This window comes from Rousettus aegyptiacus, unplaced genomic scaffold (assembly GCF_014176215.1).
Source record: "Rousettus aegyptiacus isolate mRouAeg1 unplaced genomic scaffold, mRouAeg1.p scaffold_m13_p_17, whole genome shotgun sequence".
NCBI classification, from domain to species: domain Eukaryota; kingdom Metazoa; phylum Chordata; class Mammalia; order Chiroptera; family Pteropodidae; genus Rousettus; species Rousettus aegyptiacus.
The window spans coordinates 636,540-662,522 of NW_023416292.1; the positions used below are offsets into that span (position 1 = coordinate 636,540).

The following is a 25,983-nucleotide window of genomic DNA, read 5'->3' on the forward strand; positions in this document are numbered from 1 at the left end:
CTCAGCCCAGCCCAACCCAGCCCTCACCCACCCCCTCCCTGAGAGCATCTAGCTCCTGGCCTCAGCCCTGAAATGCCTCTGAGCTGGGTACTGACTGGAGGCAGAGACAAGGCTGTGCTAAAAACAGACATGATGACAGCATCCCAGAAAGTCACAAAAAGGCCATGAGGCACCAGGACAAAGGGTCCACCTGGCTTAGAAAGATGATCTTGGAGAGCATCCTTCCATTGCTGAGCCCTGAGCATCACACCACTCAAAACCTAGGTCTCCTTTACCCAATTTTGCTCCACATTCAATACCCTGTAGTAGCCTGATCCCCACACAAGGGAGATGAGCTGTTCCTTGGAGTACAATAGGTTTAATCTGTAACTATAAAATATCTAGGTTAGCAGCAGTCATGGACATCCAGAGATTGGGTGGAACCTTTCCCTGAAAACATCTGAGAGGCTTGGAGGTGCACTTCAGTTCACAGAGGTGGTTGGCAGGATATTAGCTTTGCGCTCAGCTTCAATGCAATACTTTTCAGGAAGGCCGGTAGCTCTGCCAGACAAACAGAGGTAGCATAAGGTAAGGGTGGAACCAGAGAAGAGACAGCAGGAAGTGGGCTCTGGGTGGGTTTACAGAACCTGGGGCCCTATACCCTCAAAGCCCGCTCTTACAATCCATTCTTCAAACATATTCCCGTCAAGACTCCAGCATCCTGCCAGGCAGTTCCCAGAGGACCAGGAAGACCCAAGTCCCAGAGCTTTCTGCTGGAGCCCCCTTAGGAGGGCAACATCCCTGAGCACCTCAATAACACCCCTTTGATCCCTGAATTCCAGCTTTCCGGTCTGCCATGCCATCTCCTTGGGGAAGGGGAGAGGAGCTGGGGAAGAAGGGATGACACCACACCTCAGCTCTTCAATCTTTTTCTTCTTGATATCTTCGATGCGCTCATGCCGCCTCTGGGCCTCCTCTCTGAGGCGCCGGCCCTCTTCAAAAGTAGCGATGCGGTCCTGCACCTGCTTCTGCTGGTTCTCACGCACCTGGCGTCGGAGCTCATTGGCGTGCTGTAAGCGTCCTGTGGCCTTTTTCTCCTCCTCCAGCCTCTCCTTTTCAATCTGCTCTCTCTGAGCCCTAGAGGAGGGACACAGGTTATGCAATGAGCTGGGCTGAACTGCGCCCCACCCCCGCCCCGCCCCCCCCCAGGAAAGCCTCCTCCAATGGATGTGTTACAGAGACCACATATGTCCTCATTCCAGCCCTTTTCTATGGCTGCCTCTGCACCTGCTCCTTTCTTCCACCCAACCAGCAAGCTTAGAAGGCCCCCATGCTTGGCTTAGCACTCTGCTGTTGCTCTTTTGAAATTTTTAATAATTATTGAACAAGGGACCCCACAATCTCATTTTTCACTGGGCCCTTCAAATTATGTAGCTGGCCATGCATCCTGAGTCTCGCCCCCCTGGAAGCTATTGTTTCTACTCTTCTAACAATGCACAACTCCTCTCCAAATTGTTCTGATCTCTCTCCCTCTCTCTCTTTCTCTCTTCCTCTCCCTCCCCCTCCTTTCCTCCCTTTCTTCCTTCCCATGGACAGTAATGATGACATTACAAAACCAACAAAGTGATGCTTAAGAAGTTAAAGGAAGTGGTAAAATCTGTTATGGTAGATCTCTTTAGTTGCTGGAAGGACTGAACTCAGCCTGATATCTCTTAGTTCTCTAATTGCTCCAACCCTCCAAATTCTTTTTAGGATCCTCTTCCACAAGAATATTTCATAGACCCTGACATCAGGAAGAAAATGGCTAATGTAGACTAGATAGGCTCAGAAAAACTCAGATGAATGTATTCACATCTCAGAGGAAATTCAGTCATAGGCCACCTTGAGTTATCATCTTATGTCTTCCTCAACATAATAAAAAACAAAATGTAAAATCATCTTAGGCAGGGATCTCTCACCTGCTCTGCTCTCCTGGGGCCACTCACATCCCAACAAAGGTACCCAAAGCAAAACCTCACTTACTCATTTCCCTCCAGCCATCTTCCAAGATGCATCATATGTGGGGTATCAGCTCAACTCCCAGCAATTCTTTTACGCCATGCAAGCACCTCCTAAAATTCTACTCCCACTACAGAGCCTTCTCAGCTAACCAGGAGAGAACTGCTGACTTTCTTGCCCCTCTGTTTTTAGATACTAAATCTCTACTGCTCGGACACATCTGCAGCAACAGAAAGACTCTCCTTTAGCCTTACCATTATTTTTTCATAGAGAGAACAGTTTCCTATTGTTTCACATTTTGTGAAACGAGGGAGAAATGGGGCACCTGTATGTGTCACTAGAGAGCTCCTGGGATGGGGCTCAAATTGAAAATTTGAATGGGAAAGAGCCTGGCCATTTCACAGGGTTAGAGCAGTGACCTTGGAGCCTGGCTGTGTTGCAATCCCCCGGGAGCTTTCAAAGACTACTGATGCCTGAGCCTCACCCCAGAATCTGTGGAGGTGGAGCCTAGGCATCAATACTTTTTGAAAGCCCCCATGCATTTTTAAGAACCACTGTGTAGGGTGGGTCAGCTATCTCTGCTTAGACAACAAGCCAAGAGTTAAAGGAACCCCTCTGTCCAGAAGAAAGAAGTCTATATACAGGTAATACAGGAGGTTGTGCTTCTGAAGTAGGAAATGTTGGCTATGGCAGAGGTGCTCCAAACACTCAAAGACATCCACTGTGGTCACAAGGCCCTGGAGACACTAGTTCTAGGTGCCAACCTAGAACAACAGGTGAAACCAAACTTCTCCAAAAGGCTGGTCTAGCTTTAATAACTGGCTAGCATGTATGCATCATACAAACAAAGCAAAGACAAGACAAATGGGTCAGTGGCAGAAGTAGAACTTTAATATATTTCCATTAACATTTGCCTGCTTAAGGCAATAGAGACATTCAGAGCATAGAGGTTGGGGAGGGCAGATATCTGAAAGGCAGTCTGGATCCCAGGTGCAGAACCTTTGGGGAAGAAGGAAGCTGTCTTCTTCACCAGGTATCCAGAGACCACGGCATAACCCTTGAGGGCAGGAAAAGCTATAGAGCCAAAAGGCATCACAGCCAGCAGAGACAGGCTGGGGATCCACAGTCAAATAAAAGACCAGGAACCTGCCGCTGACAAGTAGAGATTCCTACAGATCTGCACTGCCTCTGACTTGGCATGCGACTAACAAGCCATACCAAGGAGAAGCTCTAGAGCATGTAGATCAAGGAAGCTGGGCTATACCAATCAATCTCTATTTATCAGAGCATAAATTCAGTAATTTTGCATCCCAACCCGCCAATTCAAATTTTGTTTTGTTTGCTTCCTTTCAAAACTATCTGATTTTATAGAGTCTGAGTCAGAGGAAGAAGGGAGTCATTCCCAGTTAGGACAGAACAGTTAGAGCCAGAAGAATACCCCAGGGGCCAGGTCGGGTAGTAGCAGATTGTGCCTGATAGAAACCAGGGCAGCTGTAACTACTGACTGCTTTGGGGGTGGAGAAGGGGACAGGGATAGTGAGAAACATGAACGCTTATGTGTTGGAATTATCAGTGAACCAACAGAGAGAATAAAGAGCTGGCAAGGCAGGAGACATGGACAAATATAGGTGAGGTCTATCTAAATGAGTCTCTAACTTCCTTCCTACATGATTGGACAAGGACAGTGTTTAACTCATCTCTAATATCTCCAAAGCACCTAGCACAGAGCCTTGAATTTATGAGCTTAGTAAATATTTGTCAAATGAATGGCAAGGACCTCCCTTAAAGCCCTACTCTAATGACTCACGCCATTAGTGTTTGAAGTTCTTCTCTCCATCTTTTCTCAACTCCCTGCTGCAGTTTCATCCCCAACTTGTTGGGGGACATAGTGCAGGGATGGGGGCTGGGCAGAAGGAACCAGATGTATTATACCTTTACTTACACCTTTAAGGCTTCAGGGTAAATAATCCCAATAATCTACAATTCCTTCACACATCCAGGCACTATTCTCCAATTCTCTACTCATAAAATTCTTGGCTCAAGTGTCTGAAATATTTCAACTACCCCTCTGGTTAAAATGACCCCACCAACCCAGTCAAGGCAGATGTGCATCTGTCGATGGCCATGCCAGAAAGCTCCTTTACCAAATACGGACACCCTGCCACAGCACAAGGAAACCCAAGGTCCCCAGCCCATCCTACCGAAGGAGCCTCTCGAACTCATCCCGGTCCCGTTGCACCTGGACGGCCAGACTGTGCTCCTTGAAAGCCACCTGCTCCAGCCGACTTTTCCGCAGTTTGGCCTCTGTTTCCATCTTCTTCTGCGCATTTTCCTTTTCCTTTCTGCGCCACTCTCTATCTGCAACCTCCTGGTTGCGCTTGGCCCGTAAGGCATCCTGAAAAAGGAGAGGGTGGGGAGACCAGTGAGGGAACAAAACATCCTCAAACCAACCAGGTGCCTATGGGAAGAAACTCCCTCACAGACTCCGACACAGCCTTCTTTGAGAAGCTCTGAGAATTTCTCTAGCAGCACGCTTATTATAGGAAAAAAGATATGGAATCCTGTCATAGCACTTTCAGGTCAAAAGATACCCTGAGGGGCCATTCTTGTCCTTCCACCCCACTCATCCCAATTCTTTCCCTATACCTCAAACACCTCCAAATGCTTGCACGATTGCTTCTAATTTTAAAAACTGCTAATGATAGAGATACCACATTTCCTCTAGTGACACATTTCAATGGTTAAGGTTGAAAGTTCTTTACGAAGCAGCCAAAAACTTTCTCTTGAACCTTAAGCACATAATGCACTGCTCAGTCCTTGCTGCCATAGGCACTGGTGGCAGGCCCACCCCTTCTTTCTCAGATGACTGGAGTCTAGATAACTGGCATCCTCTCTTCCAGATCTCTACCTTTGAGGCCATTTTACAGGCTGTCAAATAAATAGTTAAGGGAGTGGGAGAGGCGGAGGGAAGCAGAGGCTAAATAGGCACCTGTTCTGCCTGGTAATCCTGGGCCTTCTCCTGCATGGCCCTCAGGCGAGCGATCTCCTTCTCTTTCTCCCTCCGGATTCTCTCCTGCTCAGCTTCAAACTCTGCTTCTCGAGCCTGTCCAAAACAAAGAAAGCCTTTGTAGAATAGTTCCTATTGCCCCGGCCTTGAAGAGAGAAACCAAGTGCCTGTACCAGTCTGTCCAGTATCTCCCCTATTACCTCTGAACTCCCCTATTATGGCAGAATGATAAGCAATGTGTAGACATAAAAAAACAATTAGCATATGCTTCCCCCTGTATTACCCCAGAGGGTCTCCACATCTCATGAGGTAGCTATTATATAGATGAGGAAATTGATGCTCATAGAGATCGAGGGCCCTGCCCAAGATTGCATAGCTGGTCGGCTACTAAACAGGATTTGAATACAGGTGTCCTAAGCACAGCCTTCAAACTCCTTCAACTACTTCACAATTCCCAAGCGGCAAGGCCAACGGGCCAAGTTTGTAGAAGTTAACAACTGTGCCTCCCTGCCTGTCTTATAAAGTGCAACAGGTGGAGGTTATCTCATTAGTCCTTGGCAAATGACCAACATGCTTTGAACAGTGGTTAATAGATACTGAAAGAGTAAACCATCAAAATCAGCTCCCTTTGCTACTTCTCTTAAAGAACAGATATATCTCTAAAAGCTTCCCAAACCCAGCTTCCCAACAACCATTCAGGGACAGTCATAAGACTAATAAAAATAGCTCAGGTTGAATGGGAATGTGATCTTCCCATAAAGAACATTCCTTGGCCCTCATTCTACCTGCTCTGACTTCTGTGTAGCCCAGTGAGTGGTGCCTGCTTGTGGCTGTGCACGCTGGCTATGTGTCAAGCAGGTCTCTCTAGATGGCAGGGCAGAGAGCTCTGGAGGCTTTCGCAGCCAATTAGCTCAAAAGAGGCAGCTCCAGCTGCAAGAACAGAGACTACTTTGAGGTCAGGAAAGGGCTTGTGATATACACGGATACTTACAGTGGGCTGTGGGCATGCCCAAGTGCCTGATGCTTCTGCTAGTCATCAGCCTCTTGCGGCTCCTCCTGCCAATGTCCTCTCCATGTATGAAGACAAGACATTTTCCTCTCCTGCTCAGAAATCTATGCTGATTCCTTATAATTCCATGCTTCCAGCTCTGATAAAGGTTCAAAGCAATCCCAACAACTGCTCTCGGCTCTGCTTCATCTCACCACCTCATTTCCTATCAAGCTCTGCTGCAGCCAGATAACCTGTTCACCAACTCCAACACATGATTGGCTGATTATCAACACCTTCACTCATTCAGGGAAGTAGCTGCTGAGTTCCATACAATGTACATAGTATTAGTCCAGATATATTCAGCTTAGTCTGACACTGGACACACACTGGAGCATTCAGGACATTTTGACTCAATCAGTGACTAGGTTCACAAGGTGGTTGTAATATTTAAATGAAACAATATGTGTGAAGCACTTGGTATAGAGTCTGTACACAGACCAAGCACTCAACAACTGGCACTTGTATGATCACTGTTATACACGAACCATCTATTCCCCCCATCTTGCATTCTCACTCTGTTCCCTGTATATCCCAGCATTCAACAAGAAAGCCAACAAGCTTTGTTGAGCTTCATTTTCTGTGGTTTGCATCTGGAGTGTGTAGGTATATCACATATACCTTTTCAAATTATACCTGCACCTTCCCCTTGTCCATCATTAAAACTCACTACTATAGAGAAGTCTGATATGCCCTCTGTCATCATGAAACCTTAAAACTAGAGGGGAGACAAGATCAGCACACATAGAATTGAATAATTTTTCTGCCGTCTTGAGTTCTTTCTTCCTTTTTCATATAAATCCATGTTCATTCCATCTAAACTGTTCTTAAAAGCTTTATTTTGCCCACCACTGTTCACAGATCCAGTCGTTCCATCACCTTATTTTGCCCCAAAACGAGTCTGCACATTCCTACGCTGCATCCCCCAGCAACTGTTGCAAGCATTGCCTTCTACTCCAGGGTACATTTGTTCTTATGGGTTCCACAATAGGGGGAAGGCTCTATTTTCTGAGGCTAGCACCCAGTACAGGATGCCCAATACAAAAATTTTCACAAGAAATTTACAGGGAAACTGACGATTACTGGGGATATAATTATCCAACTCATGAGGATTCACAGAAAACTTTACTTCCACCAAGAGTTTCAATTTTTTCCCTGCCTGCACCTGAACCTCATTCCAGCTTCTAATCAAAGGTGTTAACGAGAATAATAATGCCTACTTTGGGTGTCCTGTGCAGGCTACTCTCTGTTAATGAACAAGTGGACTGACCAAGATGAAGAGGAAACAAAGCCAGGCCCCTACTAAGGACATGAAATTTAGAATGAAGATAGGGCTGCCTTGCATTGCAGTTCCTTCAGTTCTCAGCCTGCCTCTCTCAATAAGACATTCCATTCCTGGCCAGAAGTCCCAGACATCAGAAACCAGGTCCCTACCATCTTCTTCTTGGTGAACTCCATCACCATCTGGTCTGCCAGCTTCTCCTGAGCCAGAAGCTCTGCTTTCTGTTTCTGGCTCTCATCATTGATGCGCTTAATCTCAGCTTGCATCTTCAGTTTTTCTTGGTGCCTTCGTTCCATGTCCTGCCAGCAAAAGGAAGAGAGCCTCAGAGTAGAAAGGAACAAGACCAAAAAGTACCGGCATAATATGATAGAGAAACACAGATAGACGCAGGGAGACAAATGCTTCCATTATTATCTTTGGTTAAAGCTGCTCTTTCAAGAGTCATCAATGACCTCTTCCAGCTTCTTTGCAGTCTTCATCCAGTTTGACTTTGTGGTGGCTCCTGTTGATCTATATAGACTCTCAGGAAGTACAGGTTCTTTAAATTCTAATCAGTGTTTCCCACATGTCATGCTAAACCCCATCCCCGTGGCTTCGTTCATGGTATGTTCCTCCTGCCTTTAATTTCCTTCTCCTATTTAAACCCGAACTTTTGGTCAAGAACAGTAATGATTTAAATAATAAGTATTACTCTAATTGGGTACTTTCTATTAATTGAGCACTTAGCCTATATCTAACACCTAAATACATCCAAAACCCCTTGTTACTTCTCTCATGCAGATGAAGAAACTGAGGCCCAAAGTTTAAGTGACTTGCCTAGGGCCATACAGCTAATACACTTCAGAGCCAGAAGTTCGAAACCTGGTGTGTCTGAATTAAATTTCCAATCTTCTATGGAAATCTTGATTGCCCCAAGTTTCAATTTTCTCTTCATTGCTGAATCTCTGCACTTAAGATGGTGTCGCATCTCATGAGATTTAATTATACACTGCCTTATAGATCCCATGGATTTCTTGTCTATTCATTCTGTCACAGAGGACAGAGACCATGTGTCACACTGCCTCTTATCCAACAACATGTTGCCCAATAAGAGGAAAACAGAAAATACTCAATGAACTATTGCTAAATGAGGAAGGAAAGTAGGGACCAAAGCTAGTGGAGTGTGAGGAAAAAAATAATAAATCTTAGACACAGAGAAACACAATGAGCACTGTGACCCTGAATTAAAAGATCCCTTCTAAGAAAGGAGCCTTTCCCAGCCATGAGCCTTTGGAAGCACCTGGTAATCAGACCACTTCTGAGACAGAGCACATTCTTAGGCCCCATAGCGGAAGGACACTTGAATTTTGTGCAGCTGCCTCCCTATACCCCCCAGTCAAACTTGGACTCCTTGCTTCAAACTCTTCTACTCATCAACTCACCCCACCTGCCAGCTCTTTCCATTTTTTCAAAGCTTAAACCCCTCCCTGGCCTTCCAGCTCCTCCTCAGTCCAGTTTCTGCCCTGACCCATCCAAGGCAATTCTACTGGCTCTCCCCTAGCCTGGCCCACTGCCTAGTTCAGGGCTCTTCCTCCAGGAAGTCTTCTGAACCAGATCAGTACAGCACTGCCTACCTCTAGCCATGTCCATGTAGCACCTGAGTCATGGTTACTGGCTTTCCTTCATCCTCACCATACCTACCTCCTTGCACAATCCACTTTTCCCCTTTTGCCACTCCAGCTCTCACACTCCTTTTCCTCCTAATCCTTTTATTCCTTTCCTTTCTACCTTCTTCATCCCCTTTCTACCTTCCTCCCCCAGTTTCAGGCCTGCCATTGGTACCCCAGGCATTATATAATTCCATTAACACTAAAGTTAAAAAAGCCACTGACCTCTGATCTATGACATATATACAATCATGTATTTATTTTCTTACTTCTTTGCCTATTTCCTTTTTAATTTGTTGTTTTTGTTGGTTCATCTCATTTCCAAGCAACTAAAGGTTCGTCCCCATTTCCCATCTTTGAAACCATTCCAAAGCAACGCCAGATGAACTCCCCTCACACTTCCCCACCCCGCTAACAAGGTGGGGAAAGCTGCCCTGGCACCACCCTGAGCTGATAAGGCAAGTCTAAGCTGGGGGTACACTGGTTTCTACCTTCAAGTTGTCTAACTATACTTTCTGGAGTGCCTATTAGAAGGACAGAAAAATGACAATGACACAACATCAGTATAATAGTATTGGCTCAATGACATCTGGAATTTTCTCAGTGAGCTCACCAATTCCAACTCCCCCAAATCTAGAATTTTTCAGCCTTCATTTCTCACCCCATTCCCTCCATATTTGCACCATGCTCCTCCTTCCTGGCCCTTTCCCTCTCTCTCCTGAGCCAGGAACTTAGCCAGGTCTCTCTGTGTTCTTGGCCCTGTTGGTCCCCTTCTCAAAACAGAACATGAGGCTACATGTCCCCTCATGTTCCCTAACCATACAAGTGATCTTCCTTCCACACCTCAGGTGCTCTGAGAAGCCTTCATAATTATAAGGCCATCTGTGAGACCATTCAGGGGCCCCCCGAAACTCACCACCATCAAATGCACTGGAAGATGACAACTCAATCATCCATGAACATGTGGGAGGAGGAGAGAAGTAAAAGCATACATGTTCCAGAAGTTAAATGGCACTATGAGGAAATAACCAACAAAGCAGAATGTGGAAAATTCTTCAAGTCAACTGACCTGGATCCTTAAAAATATCCATTTTATAAAAATGAAGAAACAAAAGAACGAAGGAACGAAACAACGAACGAACTCTTCTAGATCAAAACAGACTAGAGACTTAAGTGAGTTATCTTGGTTTAGAAAAAAAAAAACAACCGAAATACATTTTGGGAACAACTGGGGAAATTTGAATGTGGATTAAATATTAAATGATATAGAATCATTGGATTTGATTTTTTGATGGGGGATGCAATAATGGTATTGTTGACACATAAGAGAATGTCTGTTCTTCAGAGATGCAGACTGAAGCACTTAGCAGCAAAGTATCAAGATATCTACAACTTACTTTTAAATAGTTTAACAATAACAAAATATGCAACCAAGGCAAATTAATAATCATTAAATCAGTGAGGCATTGATGGGTGTGGTACAATTCTTTTAATTTGTCTGTGTATAAAAATTTTTCAAAAGTAAAAAATGGAAGGGGAAAAAAAGAATAAATGCTCCAAATGCTTGCCATGTCTCTGACTGTGCCTTTGTATATTGCAACAAATCAGATAAGGCAACTAGAACAGGATTTTATTTTAAATCTACTTAGTTTTGGCCAGTATGTCATCATTTCTTCTGCAATGGATATGCCTACTAATTTTATATAGGCTACCAGGAAAAAAGTTTGCCTCCTCGACACAATTAATGACACTGGGATGTTATGTACTCTGAAGGAGATAACAGCAGGGAGCCTGGAACTAAGATACTGCTACTGTTCTTCTACATAATGTGTAGTGTCCCTAGATAATTGAGGGAAGACTATAAAACATTTCTCTATTTATTTGTAGAAAGCACACAACCACGTATTTCCTTTATGTGTCCATTCACATGGATATCTCAGTCTTGGACTCCAGGTCTCAGGGAGGCAGGTACAGTCTCGATCCACAGCATGGCAAATAAATGTTTAATATGGCAATAAAAAGTTGATGGTGATGATGTTGTGAAATGGGCATGTACCTGAGAAAATTAGTCCACACCCTGTAACCCCCAATTTTTGTAAGTCTTTGTTGCTGGTGCTGGTAGAAGTTGGCATATCTATACAGCCCCGTTACCCTGAGGTCCTCCTCTTGGAGCTGCTCCATGTACTCCAGCAGATGCTCCTTCTCCTGCTCCCGCTGCTCTGCAAGCAATGATCGCTCCTCCTGGTTCTTTTCCATCTGCTGTACAATGTGCCGTCTTCCTCTGGAGAGAACAAGGCCACAGTGTCTTAGAAATTGAGGGTCCATGTCTCTGTGTTCCAAACTCCTCCCAAATAACTCCCACGATGGGAAGTGTGACAGGAACAATTTGAGAAGTGCCCTGAACATTGCTATGCTTCCTGAACCCAGACCAAAGTATTTTCCCCAGAGGGGTTGCAAGGAGTCAGACCTCTCTCTTCCGAGCTCCTGGTTCCAGGTCTCACCCCTCTTGATATTCCCTTTGTTCATATGTTTCCCAAGAGTACACCCAACATTATAATGCACCTTCTTCTTCTCCCTTTCAGTGTGTAAAGAACTTTTGAAACCCTACCACCCCTCAAGCCTTTCCAGAGTAATCACAGGGAACGGGATCCCATGCTGGCTTCACAGAGCTTCAAGAGTTCAAAAGCCCATGACTTATCCTTCCTCCAATGCCTCTGCTATCACCCCGTGTACTTGCCATCCCCTACAACTTTCCACGCCTAATTTTCTAACTGTCTTTCTTATATCCTATCTCACAATTTGTTATTGTCACCTGCTGGTAGACAAGGCTGAGTCTGAGGAACCAGATTCCACAATCAGTGTTGCCCATGGCTCTCTAGGTGTATTGGGATATAAATAAACTAGGAAGCCCCTAGACCCTGGGATATATGAGTAAAGGCTGGGAAAATGAAAGAAGATGCCGATTAGGTTCAGAATCTAGGAGAAAGAATATATTCATGTTCAGATAGAGCACCTGAATGGCTTCATGACTCCAGATGAAATAAACAGGAGTAATGAGTAAGAGTTACATGGAAGCAGGTTTGAACTCAGTACAAGGACTAACTCAAATCATTAGAGCTGTCTAATGAGGCAAAGGTTTTTCCTCAACTGGAGATGTTTATGCAGAAGATGAAAAGCCATTTTTAGGCATTAAACTTTTATTGGCAGCCTGCTATAGTCTACTAGATTTCCAGAGATGAATGGTACAGGAGAACTGAACACAGATGGAGAGAGAGAACTGCCATTCAATGTGGTACTAATACTATTTATAGAGGTAATTCTTGTATTAAATCATTAGTGTTCTAAATATAGGACACTATTACTCTATAGCTTACATGCTCTGGGTCTTGTACTTTTCTGCAAAACAAAAAAAAACTAAATTATTCATTCTCATGTGTTAAGTAATTACTACAGGGCCAAACATTCTGCTAGGCCCAGGTGCTAAAGAAAGTAATGAAACAGGGACTCTGTCTTCTGAGAGCACACAGACTAGAGAGCCACAATACAAGAAGTGGTGTGTAGGTATAAACACAGTGATGAGACACAGAGGACAGAGCCATCAACCCTGCCTAGGGAAGTTTGGGGAGTTTCTCAAGGGAGGTGACAGCAAAATTACATACTAAAGGAAAAAACAGTGTTTTCCAGAGGAAAGGAAAGAGAAAGGTATTCAAAGCAGCATGAACAACAAAAAGTCATGAACTTGTGACAATACTTTGCATGTTGGGGAATAGGGGAAAGCATAGAGTAGATGGCAAGAAATGGTGAGAAATGAGGCTGAATTGAGGACAGATTGTGAAGCACCTGTTATGATCTTGGAAATAAGCTTTAGGAAGTTCTGTGGTTCTATGAATCACTTCATAAAGGTTTTGAGATAATAACAGATGATGATAATGGCCATTTCTCATCTCTTCCCTCAGTGAAAGACTACATGGACCTAAAGATACATGAAAATGACAGAAAGGGGATGTGAAAACCACCTCTTTACCGGATTCTTTCCTCCCTCCTCTTCCTGTCCAGTTCCTCCTGCCTTTGAATGGATTTCTGCCTTTCCACCTCCATCATCTGATCCAACCGCTTCTCTTCTGCATCCAGTTCTTTTTGGATCAACTGCTTCTCCAGGATTTGGGCATCTCGAATGGCATGGCACTTGGCATTGAGGATAATCTGGGGAGTGAAGATGAAAGTGTGGCACTAGGTCTGGAGGTGAGGTTAGGGAGAAATGCACCATGGAGGTCTGAAAGCTGGAGCGGGGAGAACTGGGAGCAGAGTAGTACCAGTGTGTTGGAAATGCACATAGCTGCTCACAAGCCCAGAAAAGCAAGAGCATTCTTATATTTTCCCTTCCCCTTACCGGCTCCTGCCAAGTGCTAGTCTGTGCAAGTAGAGGCCCAGAGTAGCATCTTTCAGGGTACTGAGTCTTAGTGTTAGGGATCATGGGTCACTCTTTGGGAATATGATAAAAGCTATTGACCTTCCTCTCCATAAAACTCACTTACGTATGGACACACAAAATCTCCATGAAATTTCCGAGGCTTATGGTTCCCATTAGGGACCCAAAGACCCCAGTTAAGACCCCTGTTCCACTCCTCAGAGAAACTAAAACACTCTTGCAGAGGCCAAATCACTAGATCTTTTAAGCCAGAAGAGCCCAATATGACACAGAAGTGGGTGATAACCAAGTGCCATCAATAAGAACCATGAAGTAAAAGCTTTGGAAAATAAAATGAGGTATAAGTCCAGAAGATTTACCTGAAAGACAGAAATTGTAGATGAAGGGGTCGGGAAGGCAGCATTTTTCATTTGGTTGGGAAGTGAACCACATGCAAATGAGGAACAAAATACAATTCAAATGAGCCTCTGGTCTTTATGCTCTTAGCTAAAGCACTTCAAAAAGAACCCTACTGCCTGTACCACCCTCTGTGGCCAGAATTGAACTAGTGGAATAAAAATAAAAGTAATAGCTCTCCATTTATTTATCAATCCACAGTTTGCAAAGCCTCTCCCATATTTTAGCTTATTTAATCCTGCCAATAATTCTGCCAAGTAGTTTTACCACCCTCACTTTACAAATAAAGAAAGCGAGGCTGAGGGAGGGCAAGTGACTTGCTGAAGGTCACACAGCTAGCACTGAGCAAAGCTGGTCCTCCCTCTACTCACAGCAACCACACAACAGATACAGCTCTCCCCCACCTCCCTTCCCCTGCCCCCAACCAATCCCTCACTTTTCCCCCCTCTTTGACCCAACTCCAGCTGGATCCCATATTGCCCAGAATGTGAATAAGAGGAGGGAAGAAATGCAGAGCCCCCACCTTGCTCATGTCCTTGAGCTCCTCTTCCTGCTCCATCCGCAGCTTGTTAGCTCTCTGCAGAAGGTTCTGCGCTCTCTCCTTGGCCACTTCCTCTAGCTCACTGAGCTTCTTGTTGTTCCTCCAAACCATTTCCTTCTGTTTCATGATCTTCTTGCGTGTGGTCACTGCATCCTACAGGAGACCAATCTAAATCAGTGTGAGATTGTTCCCTGCGCTGTGTCTTGGGCACTAGCCTGGCTACCACAGGTGACCCAATGTGACTTTTGCTTCACTCCATCATGTTATCAGAACCCAGAAGTTTCTCAGCCTGGACTCATCTTCATCCCTCCCCTTGCTCCCCAGTTACTTCCACTTCTGGTCTTCATTCTATAGCATGTCTCCATCCAAGCCTTGTTCCAGGGTCCCCTAACTAGAGCTCCAAGTCTTGTGAGAAGCCAGCCTCTTCCCAAAATATCTCTCTTCTGTCCCCCACCTGTTGAGACCAGGGCTTGGGGGCTTAGCTACCACAATGGCTTCTTTCTCCTTTCTGAAGGCCTGCTCCCTGGCCTCGAGTTCTTCTCTGGTCAGCACACGAGATGCCCATTTGATCCGCTCAAACTCCTCGGGGCTCATGATAAGGGATTTCCCGGACGGATCCTTGGTGGGAACGCTGACACAAGGAGTGAACAAAGTTAGGGAAAGGAAGTAAGGGAAAGCTCTCACTTCCACAAGCATCTCTCCTCTCCTCCCTCCCCGTATCATTGCCAACCCTCTAGCATGAACATGGCTAGTGTAGGAAAGATTGCCAACTGCATTGTGGGTCCAATGGGGAGAAGATGTCCAGAGGAGGGTGAAGCAGCATCACAGACTATAAAGGGACATTATAAGAACTTTTTCTAAAAGACCCAGCTTACATGTTTCCTTCTCTATAGAGCCATTCATGGCCTTCCCTTCAATGTACACATATGCCAATCCCCACCACCAGGCCCAACTGACCACCTCCTGTTCTGAGCCCACCATGTTCTGCTCTCACTGTCCGTGTTACAGTCAGCTGGGCATGGCTTGTTTCCTTGCTGGATTACAAACTCCTTCTGGACTTGGTAACTGTCTTAACCACATGGTGGCCTAGTCTCTGGCCCAATGCTGGGTACAGAGTGAGAACACAAAGCTGTCAAATTAAGCTTTAAAAATAGATTATTCCTCAAAGATGACATAAAAAGGGCAAGGGGACGCCAGTCAGGTTCAAATGGATGCTAGTCAGAAACCTAAATACCCTGTCCATCCAGCCCAAAGACAAGCTTTGAACCCTAAATATTAATTAAAACGTCTGATCAACAACAGTTGGAGACATGTCTATAGACCTCTCCTTTCTAGCCACTCAACCATTCAACAAACCAATAGGTAATTATAATGATTACAAACAAATGACACACATTAAAGATGGAGGCGGGAGAAGCAGGGGGTGGGAATAAAGCTGCTTCTGGGTGAGGCCATTTAACAGGCATATGGCAATGAGACGTCTGAGGCAGGAAGTGAAAACTCATCTAATAAAACTAGTGTGGGGGGAGGACCAGAAGGTAGAGCAAACGAGTGAGTGGATTTAGGGCTTAGCCAAGATCTCATGGTTCACTGAGCAGCATAGCCCAAAATAGCCTGGAATACCCCAGAATACCCAAGAATGATCCGACTCTGAGGCAGCACATTGTGGGCTTTCAGTAGCCCTGACAAGAAATCAGCAACTTCATCTCCAATGTGTTCTCAGCACTAGACCTCTCCAAGAAGGAACCACTTCTCTGGCCCCACTGGTGGTCACAGGGTTGCTGACCATGTCTGGCTATTTGATGCCAGGACTGACAAGATGGTGCTCCTGAGGCTGTGTCCTAGCTGTGCCTCTCCAGCTCATGATACAGGCAGTATTTTCTAGAAATTTAAGCTTTTTTTAGCAGGTGGGGCCGGAGTAGGAAGAATAGTTTCAGAGAATAAAGCACTAGCGCAAGGGCTAAATCAACAAGTAACAGTTTTGGCTCATTTCATACTGCTGAATGAGACCTAAACTCCACAAAAGGTACCAAGCAAGGGGGCAGCTCTGGTGGGGAAGCCATGCTGAGCTAATCCCAAAAGAACATGAGAGCCTGTAAGAATTTCTTCTTTTGGCCTTGGAGTCTGGGAAGACAGGGGGCTAATTAGGCATCTGGTCAGTTTCCCTTTGCTTCAGATTCTTGATGCAGTCAAAAGGAAGCTACTCATGTGGGCCAGTCCTTTTACCAAGGCAGTAACAGGGGCTCAGGGAGGACCAACTAAGCACCTCCTCTCTACCAGCTCCTTAGGTCCCACAGCAGCCAGAAAAGAGGGAAGAGAAAGAAGCTGGGAACCAAAGGTAATGGAAATAATAGATACAAGAGGGGGAGAAACAGAGGCGCCAAGATGAAGAAAAAGGAAAAACATGAAACAAACAGGGAAAATGAATAGGAAAAAAATAGGGACTTGACTGACAATGAAACCAGGTGAGTTTCTCCATCTTCCTGCACAGGCCCTCAGCGGAAGTTCAGGCTGAGACAAGAGGGCAGGGTGTGAGCCCTGGATACTCACATGAGTTGCCGAACCATGTCTCGGGTGATAAGCTGAACGGTCTCTGGCTTGTGGTCCCAGCCCAGAGTAGCGAAAGTTTTCTGAATGGCATGCTTATCTCGGAGCAGCACGATGGGGCTGTCGATCTGGGCCAGGGGCTATGGGTTCAGAAAGGATAGCTTAGAAGCTGGCCGCCCCACTTCCTGCTGGTCAGTCCTAACTTCAAGTATAGACTTCCCCTCTCCTGGGGCTTCCACCTCATCCAATGGCAGGCGAGGCCGGCTGAGACCCAGACTGCAGGATCACCCAGAGTAGCCATGGCACTGAGAAAACAGCACGGTGCTCTGCACTTGAACTTAGCCAGATGTGTCCTGTAATTACCAGCTTTTCTGAGAACAAGGCCTCTAAATAACTTGTGCAGATACTCCTGGACAGATGGGAAATGGGGGTTGCTAGTGTGTGTCCATTCCTAACAGGAATGAAAATTGTAGGTCCCTATGTTCTCTTCCCTCTATGACTTATGGAAGAAGAAATAATTCTCTCTTGGACCACACTCTTGCCCTGAAGCAATAAAATTTGTTGCAGACTCCAATCTGATATTCATATCTTTTCATCTTTTCTAATGATTGATTTACTTTGATCCCCCTCACCAAAAGCCCATTTGGAGGGAGTTAGAAATGGCTAAATGGCCTGGTAGAGACCTGCCCTTAAATCTAATGTGGAAGGAAAGTCAAAGAGTTAGAATTTAGCAAGAATATGAATTATGTGTATCTTTTTTAAAAAATTTTTCTGACCATAAGTTAGATAATAAGAAAACAAAACATTTCAGAAAATTTTTGAACACAAGAGAATTCCACTTGTCATTAAGGCAGTAACTGTGATCCTGAGTGGAGGTCCTTCTTGTCCTGAGAACTTCACTTTGGAGAGGTCCCAGAGTGCTGCTGCCACCTGGTGCCCATCTCTGCTTTTAAGTAGGCACAAGTCAGTCATGCCACAGGCTCCTTCTGCCCCCTACTGTTGGTTGAGAGAGTTCCTGGACTCTCACCCAGCAGTAGGCCCAAAGAAAAAGGGCCAACAACAGTCATTTTTCTAACTGCTCCTTTTGCTATTCCTGGAGAACTTGGCCATTTCCCAGTCTATCTGTGCTTTGACTAAAAGTTGCATTCCTTTCATTCTTTCCCCTGTCAATAGTAAAACTGCTGCAGAGTGGTGGTGGTGGTGGCAGCGGGAGGGTCTTCTAAATACAGGAAGATGCCTGTCTTGAACTCTCTGGAAAGTCCCTTTGACTCACAATGAGGATAGTGGGAAGCAGAAATAGATATCACATCTTCTCTTCCCAACCCACCCACTGCCCATGGTATTCACACCAGTATTTGTGCCTCCACTGGCATATTTCTTCCCCTTCTCTTTTCTTTCTTAATCTCTCGCTACCTTTCTCTCCATGTCTCATTCTCTTTCTAGCCTTGCCACTCTTCCTTGTCACCTACTTAACTCAACATGTACTAAGATTATTCCAAGTAACTCTCCAGCTCTCCTTCTTAGACTAAAGGAGTTGTCAACCTCTTACCCAGGACGACATTTGCAAATAAAGACCTGCTCATTTCCCATAGCTAAGAAGTTGTATTAGTTGAGCACCTGGGAAATGAAGATGACATTGTGTTTGATGTTGTTCTTGGATAGAGGGGTAAATATGTCGCTCTGAGTCTGCAAGTTTAGTCCAGTGGCCCTCAAATGTTTTCATCATGGAGTGTTCACTGAGCAATTACCAAGCTCTCTGAAGCCAAGCCTCTCCTCTGGCATTACAACAGATTTTCAATGCTGTACAGACATGAGGCTTGTGTGGGTAGAGGAAGCCAGGTGTCCTGTTTACATGGGCCCCACTAAATATCAGAGCTCTACAGCTGGTTCTCAGAATTCCCCTCTGTCTTCATCACAGAGTTATCTGGGAGAGGGGGTGATATGTTCCATGCTAGCCTTGTCCTGAGCAACACTAGTCCAGGTCACTGCCTCCAGGTGACAGTTACCTGTAGGGACTAGGTGAGGGTTACCTTGATACCTCCGAAGAGGCTCTCGTCTACCTCAGAGCTTACGGCTTTGGTCCGATAGCGAGTCCTATTTCTCGACCTGTTGGAAGTAGTAGAGGAGGAGCTCAAGATGCCAGCTGTGCTTAACGGCTGCAAGAAGCAGAAAGATTGGGCCATGAGTGCTGAGTGCCATCTGCGCCAATAGTAAGGTAAACACTAAGCCTGCCCATGCCATGGTGGGTCGGGATATATGCGGAAAAGCACCGAGGGAAAGCACCTGGGTAAACCTGAAATGTAAGGGACACCTCCACAGAAGCAGAGGGTAGGCACCAGGCACACTAGCACAGCGAGGAGCATTTCCGTAGTCCCTGACTTGAAGAAGGCCAAGTCATCATGCCATATGGAAGAATGGAGGAAAGAAACGAGGTGGGAGGATGACCTCATTGTTGGCCCAGTCCCAATTTCCCACAAAGACATTCTTGTGAGGCCACTTAGACTTATCTACCCAGAAATGTATAGTGTACTCTTTACCTCCAGTCTTCTCTGCCTAAGCTCCAAGCCCCTTTCACAAATGACAATACTATTTGACCTCCTTCACATCTCCACAATCGTACAAGGTTACAGTGGGGACTATAGGACATTACAAATAGAAAAGCTTGGCACAAGGTTGGTGCCTAATAATCTTCAGCAAATGAATGATGACTGATCGCCAGCTACGATCAGACAAACCAGTGCATAGCATCCCCCATAATATGGCTTTCACACCTGGGACCCCTTTAGTGTGCACTAATCAGTTTTAACTGCCCAGTGTCTTTCTATGTTTGGAGAGTTCCATCTAATGAGTTGTGGAAGACAAGGCTCATTTTTGACCATCAAAGCTAAAGACACCAGATATTTGCCCTCCAAGCCCGAGCAAACCAATCAGATCATGCAAGCCTGACAAGGAATAGGAAACTAGTGATGCAAGAAGAACAAGGAAATTCTCTCTGGCAAAGTCAGCAGTCACAGCCATACCCAGTGATAAGGATACCAGTAGCAGCACCCCATAGCCAAAGCTGCCAGCATTAAGGTCCTCGACAGACCAGTGCTGGTTTGTGATTTTGCCCTTTGTTCTGGCTGCAACTCTTCCCTTTGTTCTCATTTGCCAGGCCTAGTTTCGCAGCCATGGTGTAAAGTCCATGAGCTTTCAGCTCTCAGAACTCAGAGTTCTGACTCTGCTGCTTATGACTAGGAACTCTGATTAACACAACCTCATTCCCAAAGCTCATCCAGCCTCAGCTCAATTCCCAGAGGAGAAGTCTGCCTCCAGAAGACAATTTCTGTGAAGACTACAGGATACTTCTTCAGGCTTAATCCAATTCTCACTTTGCAGGAGCCCACAATTCCTACAGTTCTCTAAGCTGGGATGTCCTGGGAGAATGGGCTACATACATTGGGTCTCCCAAGCCTTGGAATCAGCAGCTGTCAAGGGGAAAGGGTAGACAGAGAAATGGACTGTGCATGCCAGGTCACTAAACATTGGACAGTGTGTTTTGAAAGCTCTCTCTCATCTGCCATGAGCAGCACCTGTTTCACCTGTATTAGGTTTCACACTAAATTGAGCAAGTATACTCCAACTGGCTCTGTTCCATACAAGGACCACTGACTGCTGTGTGCCCTGTCCCTCACTGCCTGGCACAGCCAGCAATAGGCTTACAGAGGGAACCGCCCTTCACAACCTCAGTCAGCCCCAATAGAGCAGAGCAGAAAATCTCAGATTTATTAAAAGGCAAACATAGCAGCCCCGAGAATGCCTAATAACAGACTCATGGTGAGTGGTTAGTAAATGCTCCCCTTTACACCAAAAATAGAAGAGGAAATGAATAGAAACTGCAATAGGTGGAACTGAGGGTAAGCGCTGGGAATAACTAGAGAAAGTGGAAGGCACTGGATCTTGAGGGGTAGAGTGAGCTCTGTACATAATTAAGGGAAAAGATGAGGTCTTGACACATAATAGGAGCTCAATCCGCATTTGATAGTAAATTAATGAATGAAACCAAGCAAGACAACTTCTTAAGAGCTGCAGACTAGACTGAGATGGAAGCCTTTCTGGAATGTGCCTGCCTGAGTGCAGGTCACTCCACCACTCCACATTTTCCATATCACGTATAGCCTGCACTGTGGAAAATAATGTATGCGAAAGGGCTGGAGTACAGATGTAAAGTATTATTATTGTTTTGCATTTGCTTTCTCGTTTCTTTTCAAGGGTTCCTGCAGGATTTCCCCATGTGCTCAGGTGTCCATCAGACTGTGGGTTCCTCAAAGCTGAGACCAGATCACCTCTTTCCTGCACCCTTGGTACCCAGGTCAAGAAAAAATTATCCAAGAGATACTCGACTGTCTGCGCCCTGAAGTCAGAACAGAGGAAGGAAAACAGATGACCACAGAAAAGTAGCCACACTGGGCAAGGCAGAGAAAAGCACTAAGCTCTGGGGTTGGATGGCTGAGAAAACCTCAATGGGGAATGCTGACTTTGAAGCCACAAGCCATCCACCAGGGTTAGAATAATCATCTTGCCAAGACTAACAAGAAGGATTAGAGAGGTCACTGTGTAAAAATGCTAGAAAAAAAAGTGAAGAACCAAGCAGAAATGAAAAGTTAGATCCCTCTGGGCCAAAGGCAGTAGCTGAGAAGTCCTGTCAGGAGATTAAAGGTTGGTTTTATTTCTTGCCTGACCAAATAAATGTCCTCAAGAAGCTGAACAGTGTCTAGAAGGAAGCCTGTCTAGCCCTTGGGGCGGGGACGGGGCGGGGGGGGGGGGGTCGGACGAGGGGGGCAGGTAGCTCTTGAAGAAAAGGAAGAGAGCTGATTAAAAACAAAAACAAAAAACAAAAAATCGGTATTAATAACTGAGGAGGCAAGAGGGATTGGGAAAGATGAGGATTAGGGACAGATAAAGATGCCAGCCCTGCTTTAATATTTTCATCTTGGAGACCTAGCTGACTCCCTTTCCCTTTTCGTGCCCACCCCAGGAGCACAAAAATTTGGCCACTGCTCAGGGTTCTGGGAGAAACTCCAATACAGTAAGATTAGCTGATCAATCCGATGATGATTTTGACTTAGTCACTGACATAAGATAATCTCCATAACATGTTGTTTTAACAAAACCAGATTATTTAAAAAATGTAAGTATCCCTATAAAAATGTTTGTATGAAGGTATGCCCCCAGAACGTGTTACTAAAAGCATGTTGACAAAAATGTTTAATTTCAGGTAAGCGGTATCATCTTAAGATGTTCCTTATATTAAATGATTTTCTGCAATGAGTAGGTAACTCTTTATGATCAAGAAAAAAAAAAAAAAAACCTTTTTTATTTGAAAACAAAACCTAACAGTGGGCCTGAAGCCCCAACTCTGAACAAAGGAGAGTCCAGTCCTTTAAAAACTGCAGCATTTTCTGTCCCAGGACCCAGGATGTTCAGATAGAACTGTAACACCTGTCAACTGAATAAAGACGAAGGCATGTCCTTTTCTGAATGTCCTCTCCACCCTGGATCTCGTTCCTCTTTTGCATATAGGTTCCCTGCAAGCTAGCAAATTCAGGCTTCAAGCTCTTGGCCTGATTCTGCTTCCTTTTACCGTAGGCTTTGGTTACTGAGGTGGGGATGCCCAGGCAGCAGGTGCCTTGTCTTTCACTAAGTGATCCACTCAGTTCACCTCTTTCCTCACATAGAACCAGGTTGGCCTTCTGTGGGATGCCATCTGAAGACATCTTAGTCAGAACTGAGGTCTATCTCTCCTTCTTGAGGATATACTTATTCCTTGTTTTTAAGAGTCCTAGAGGTCTGCGTAATTGTGAATCTCCCGCAATCACCAACTCTCCCTATTCCTCCACTCTAAAAAGCTAGTAAGCAGCACCATACAATACACACACACACACACACACACACACACACGCACATGCATATGCACACACACTCACTTGCACACATCTGGCCTGCTGCTTCTCAAAGGTGCCCTTATGCCCGGTCCTGTCCATGGGACTTCAGAAGTGCTCAGTCAGCAGGCGAAACCCTTGCCCTGAGTGGCCTTTGGACAGGGAATCCCTGATCTGGGTGCAGAGAAGTACACAAGTCTAGTCCAGGTACAACTCACTGATTAATTTGGCTTAGAAATATGAAAGCTTTAAAAATGGAGAACAAAAAAACTAACATTTACTATATGCCCTTAGATGCCAGGTGTGATACTAGGCCCTCACAGACAGATGTATACCACTGACCCTGAAAGGCACTGAGGAGAGCTTGGAACAATACGCATAATAAGTGCCTTAATGAAAGGGACTCCATTGCAATGCCACAGGGAGTCCTCAGAAGAGGAAAACAGCTCTTTTCTGAAGACTTGTTTATAATTAACAAAGCTCTTCTGAAATCTCTAGTTGAGGAGACTGCATTTGAACTATTGAGCCCCAGAAAATCAGTGTCACCTCTGGGCATGAAGTATGTCCACCAGTGTACCCAAGGTACCACCTTTGCCATCTAGTATGCCCCCCCAAAATTCTAAGGTTGTTTCCAATAACCCAAGGCTCCAACACCTATCCTCTGTCCCTCTCCATTATCCCTCAGCGACCAACACACTCCTCACTGGGGCCCAGAGGTCCTTTGCACAATGCCTCCCAAGTCTGCTGCCCTTCTCAGCCCTCCTGACCCTTGCAATCTCAGGGACCCCAAGCTGGACAGATCAGCCCCAATCCCTCTCCAGGGACTTTCACACCTGGTACTCTCCTCATTCAATCATTTACAATTGTTTGTTGAGTGAGTACAGCGTGACCCAAGCCCCAGAAGAGAAAACTGAGGCTCATGAATATTATGTGATTTATTTGTTGTCACTCTGCTAGTTCGTGGCAGAACAAGTACCTAAAACCTGGTATCTGGCCTCCTCACCAGTGGCTTTTCCCTGTCGCATCCTACAGTCCCCAGCCCATAGAGGCTCCAGCCTGATAGGAAGGGGAAAAGGCTGAGACATCCCTTTCTCCCCAACTTCCAGGCTCAGCACCACTGCATGCTTTCAATCCCTATCGACCCCGCCCTTAATTCTTCTTTTGGAGGAAGAAGTTCCTTAGGACTTTCCTTGCGTCTTCTAGTGGGGTGTCTGCCCCGCTCCTGGGCCTTCCAGACATCCTGAGCCTGACCCAACTTCTGCCCTCCTCCAACTCCCCCACTTTCCTGGCTCAGAAATCCGACCCAATTCAGGACCCTTGAGATGCCTCCTAAGGTCCTCCTCTGCCACCCGGGAACTCACCATCTCAGCCGCGCCTCTACTGCCTCTGCCTTCCGCACCGCCAGGGAGGCGCTGCGTGTTGACGTGTTGCCATAGTAACCAAGAGCCCGTGTTCCGCGGCCTAGGCCCCACCCTCGGCCCCGCCTTTGCCCTCTGCTGGGGCTGTCCGAGGCGGCTTGCTGGTGGCCACAGGAACCCGAACCCTGTGTTCTGACCGGTCAGGCAGATGCTGGAGCAGGAGCCGGGGCTCTGAAAGACTGGTCCTCTCTGGTGCGCCCCGCTCCCGGCTTCGGCTTTGGCTTTGGCTGAACTCTTGGGTCAAGACAGGAACCCTGAAGGGACTAGAGGGGTCGAAGGCAGGGGCATCTAACTGCCACAGCCCTTTGAAGAGCCAGGCCCAGGGTCACGTTTTCCCTAGACACCCCACTTAGGTTACTATGGTTACTGTTGCCCAAGTGAGATGCCAAGCCAAACTCTGATGAGGGTTTAGTCTTCAGGGAAGCAAGCAGGATCAGAAGAAACAAGTTTCAAAACAGGAGACTCTGAGTAGGCCCAAAGAAAGAACTTCCGTCCATGAGGATGTGTATGTAGTTTTAGGAACAGTTACTTAAAACGTGGGCCTCAGACCTCTATCTCAGAATCACATGGTAGAGTTTAATAGGTTCTTTAGGGAGCCTGCCTTTTAATGCTTCTCAGTTTTTATTTATTTGTTTATTTATTATTTATTTTTTATTATTTATGCCTACAGCACCTAGTCTTCCTAGGTGATATCTCCTATCCAAGTACTAATCAGGCCCAACACTGCTTAGCTTCCGAAATCAGACATCTCTGCTTGTTCAGGGTGGGATGGCCTTAGAACATGGACTGTGGTTCCACTGGTGCACAAACCCAGGACCTTCTGTGTGTAAAACAGATGTGCTAACCGCTACACTATGGAACCATGTCCATAACGCTTCCCAGTTTGTATGTACTGTTCTTAAGGGACTTTTAGGAGTTTTAGGGTTTTTCCCAATTTGGTTTAGCCCTTATACTTCCCAGTCTACAGAAACAAGATTGAACTAAATCCCACAGCCGGGAGGCCCCAACTCTCACCAAATTTTCCTACCCGACCAAGTATATTTTTCACTCCACTGTTGATTGGCTAAACTCTTATGCTGAAAAGAAGTGGTGACTCTAGGATTCCATGAGCTGCTTTCCCACTCCTAAACCTCTCTCCAAACCTTCATAGCTGAACTTTCTGACGCTTACCCCAGCTTGACTTTTGTGTTTCAAAGCCAATCACTGCATCCTGTGGCATACTCCAGGCATACTCCGGGTTTAAGGAGGAATGGCTGCAGAGCTAAGGGCACTAAGAGCTGTTTACAAGCCCCAGGGGAATGGAAGAAGGAAGATGGGGTAACCTACACCTGCTTTTAAAAGACTCACTCCAAGGATCTTTACATTCCTTTTCCAGATTTCCCAGCCTTATCTCCTTTGGGATCCTCAAAGGATGAGATTAGGGGTGAGATCAGAGGGAGAAGAGGCCAGAGGAGGCCTGAAGAGGAGGAGCACAACCCTTGGGACTTGGGAGTGAGGGAAGGGCTTTTCTGTCCCTGGCACCCTTCCTTTCCCTTGGTGCCATGACCCCCTCTTCTCTGCAACCCAGTGAGGCAGGAAGAGGAAGTAACTGGCCCACTGTGGGCTAGATGCTTCCCCTGAATTTTCTACCCAGTCCTCACAGCTACATTTCCATGGGGTAGTTATTATCCCCATTGCCAAAGAGGAAACTGAGGCCAAGAGAGATAACTTTCCAAACTCAAAAGCTGGTGTTTTTTTCTCAACCCAGGCTGCCTCACTGAAGGAAACGAAC

At 45.8% G+C, this 25,983-nt stretch overlaps 1 protein-coding gene across 6 annotated transcripts; it reads right to left on the reverse strand.

Annotated features, from left to right (window-relative positions):
* Window positions 1–38: 38 nt before the first annotated feature.
* On the reverse strand, window positions 39–24,457 carry CFAP45 (cilia and flagella associated protein 45). 6 transcript variants are annotated; one of them, XM_016139244.2, is made up of 12 exons: window positions 24,156–24,457; window positions 18,934–19,029; window positions 16,877–17,013; window positions 14,813–14,957; window positions 14,309–14,479; window positions 12,985–13,163; window positions 11,112–11,241; window positions 7,467–7,613; window positions 4,967–5,080; window positions 4,179–4,372; window positions 892–1,116; window positions 39–540 (listed from the first exon to the last, which is right to left on the reverse strand). In XM_016139244.2, the coding sequence occupies exons 1-12, from the start codon at window positions 24,156–24,158 to the stop codon at window positions 462–464; spliced, it is 1,620 nt and encodes a 539-aa protein (XP_015994730.1). In that variant the 5' UTR covers window positions 24,159–24,457; the 3' UTR covers window positions 39–461. The 6 variants fall into 6 exon arrangements, with proteins under 6 accessions (XP_015994730.1, XP_015994712.1, XP_015994739.1 ...); XM_016139226.2 differs by having other exon boundaries at window positions 18,904–19,029; window positions 24,156–24,456; XM_016139253.2 differs by lacking the exon at window positions 18,934–19,029 and having other exon boundaries at window positions 24,156–24,283.
* Between the last annotated feature and the right edge of the window lie 1,526 nt (window positions 24,458–25,983).

What these genes read in the sequence shown, in the direction of transcription:
- CFAP45 (XM_016139217.2), bottom strand. Translation starts at nt 19,056, where the DNA reads ATGGCCCAATCTTTCTGCTTCTTGCAGCCGTTAAGCACAGCTGGCATC. An exon ending in AGTTCACCAAGAAGAAGATG is followed by an intron (nt 5,081 to 7,466) that starts GTAGGGACCTGG and finishes TGTTTTGGACAG; the next exon opens with GCTCGAGAAGCAGAGTTTGA. An exon ending in AAAAAGATTGAAGAGCTGAG is followed by an intron (nt 541 to 891) that starts GTGTGGTGTCAT and finishes TTTGTCTGGCAG; the next exon opens with AGCTACCGGCCTTCCTGAAA.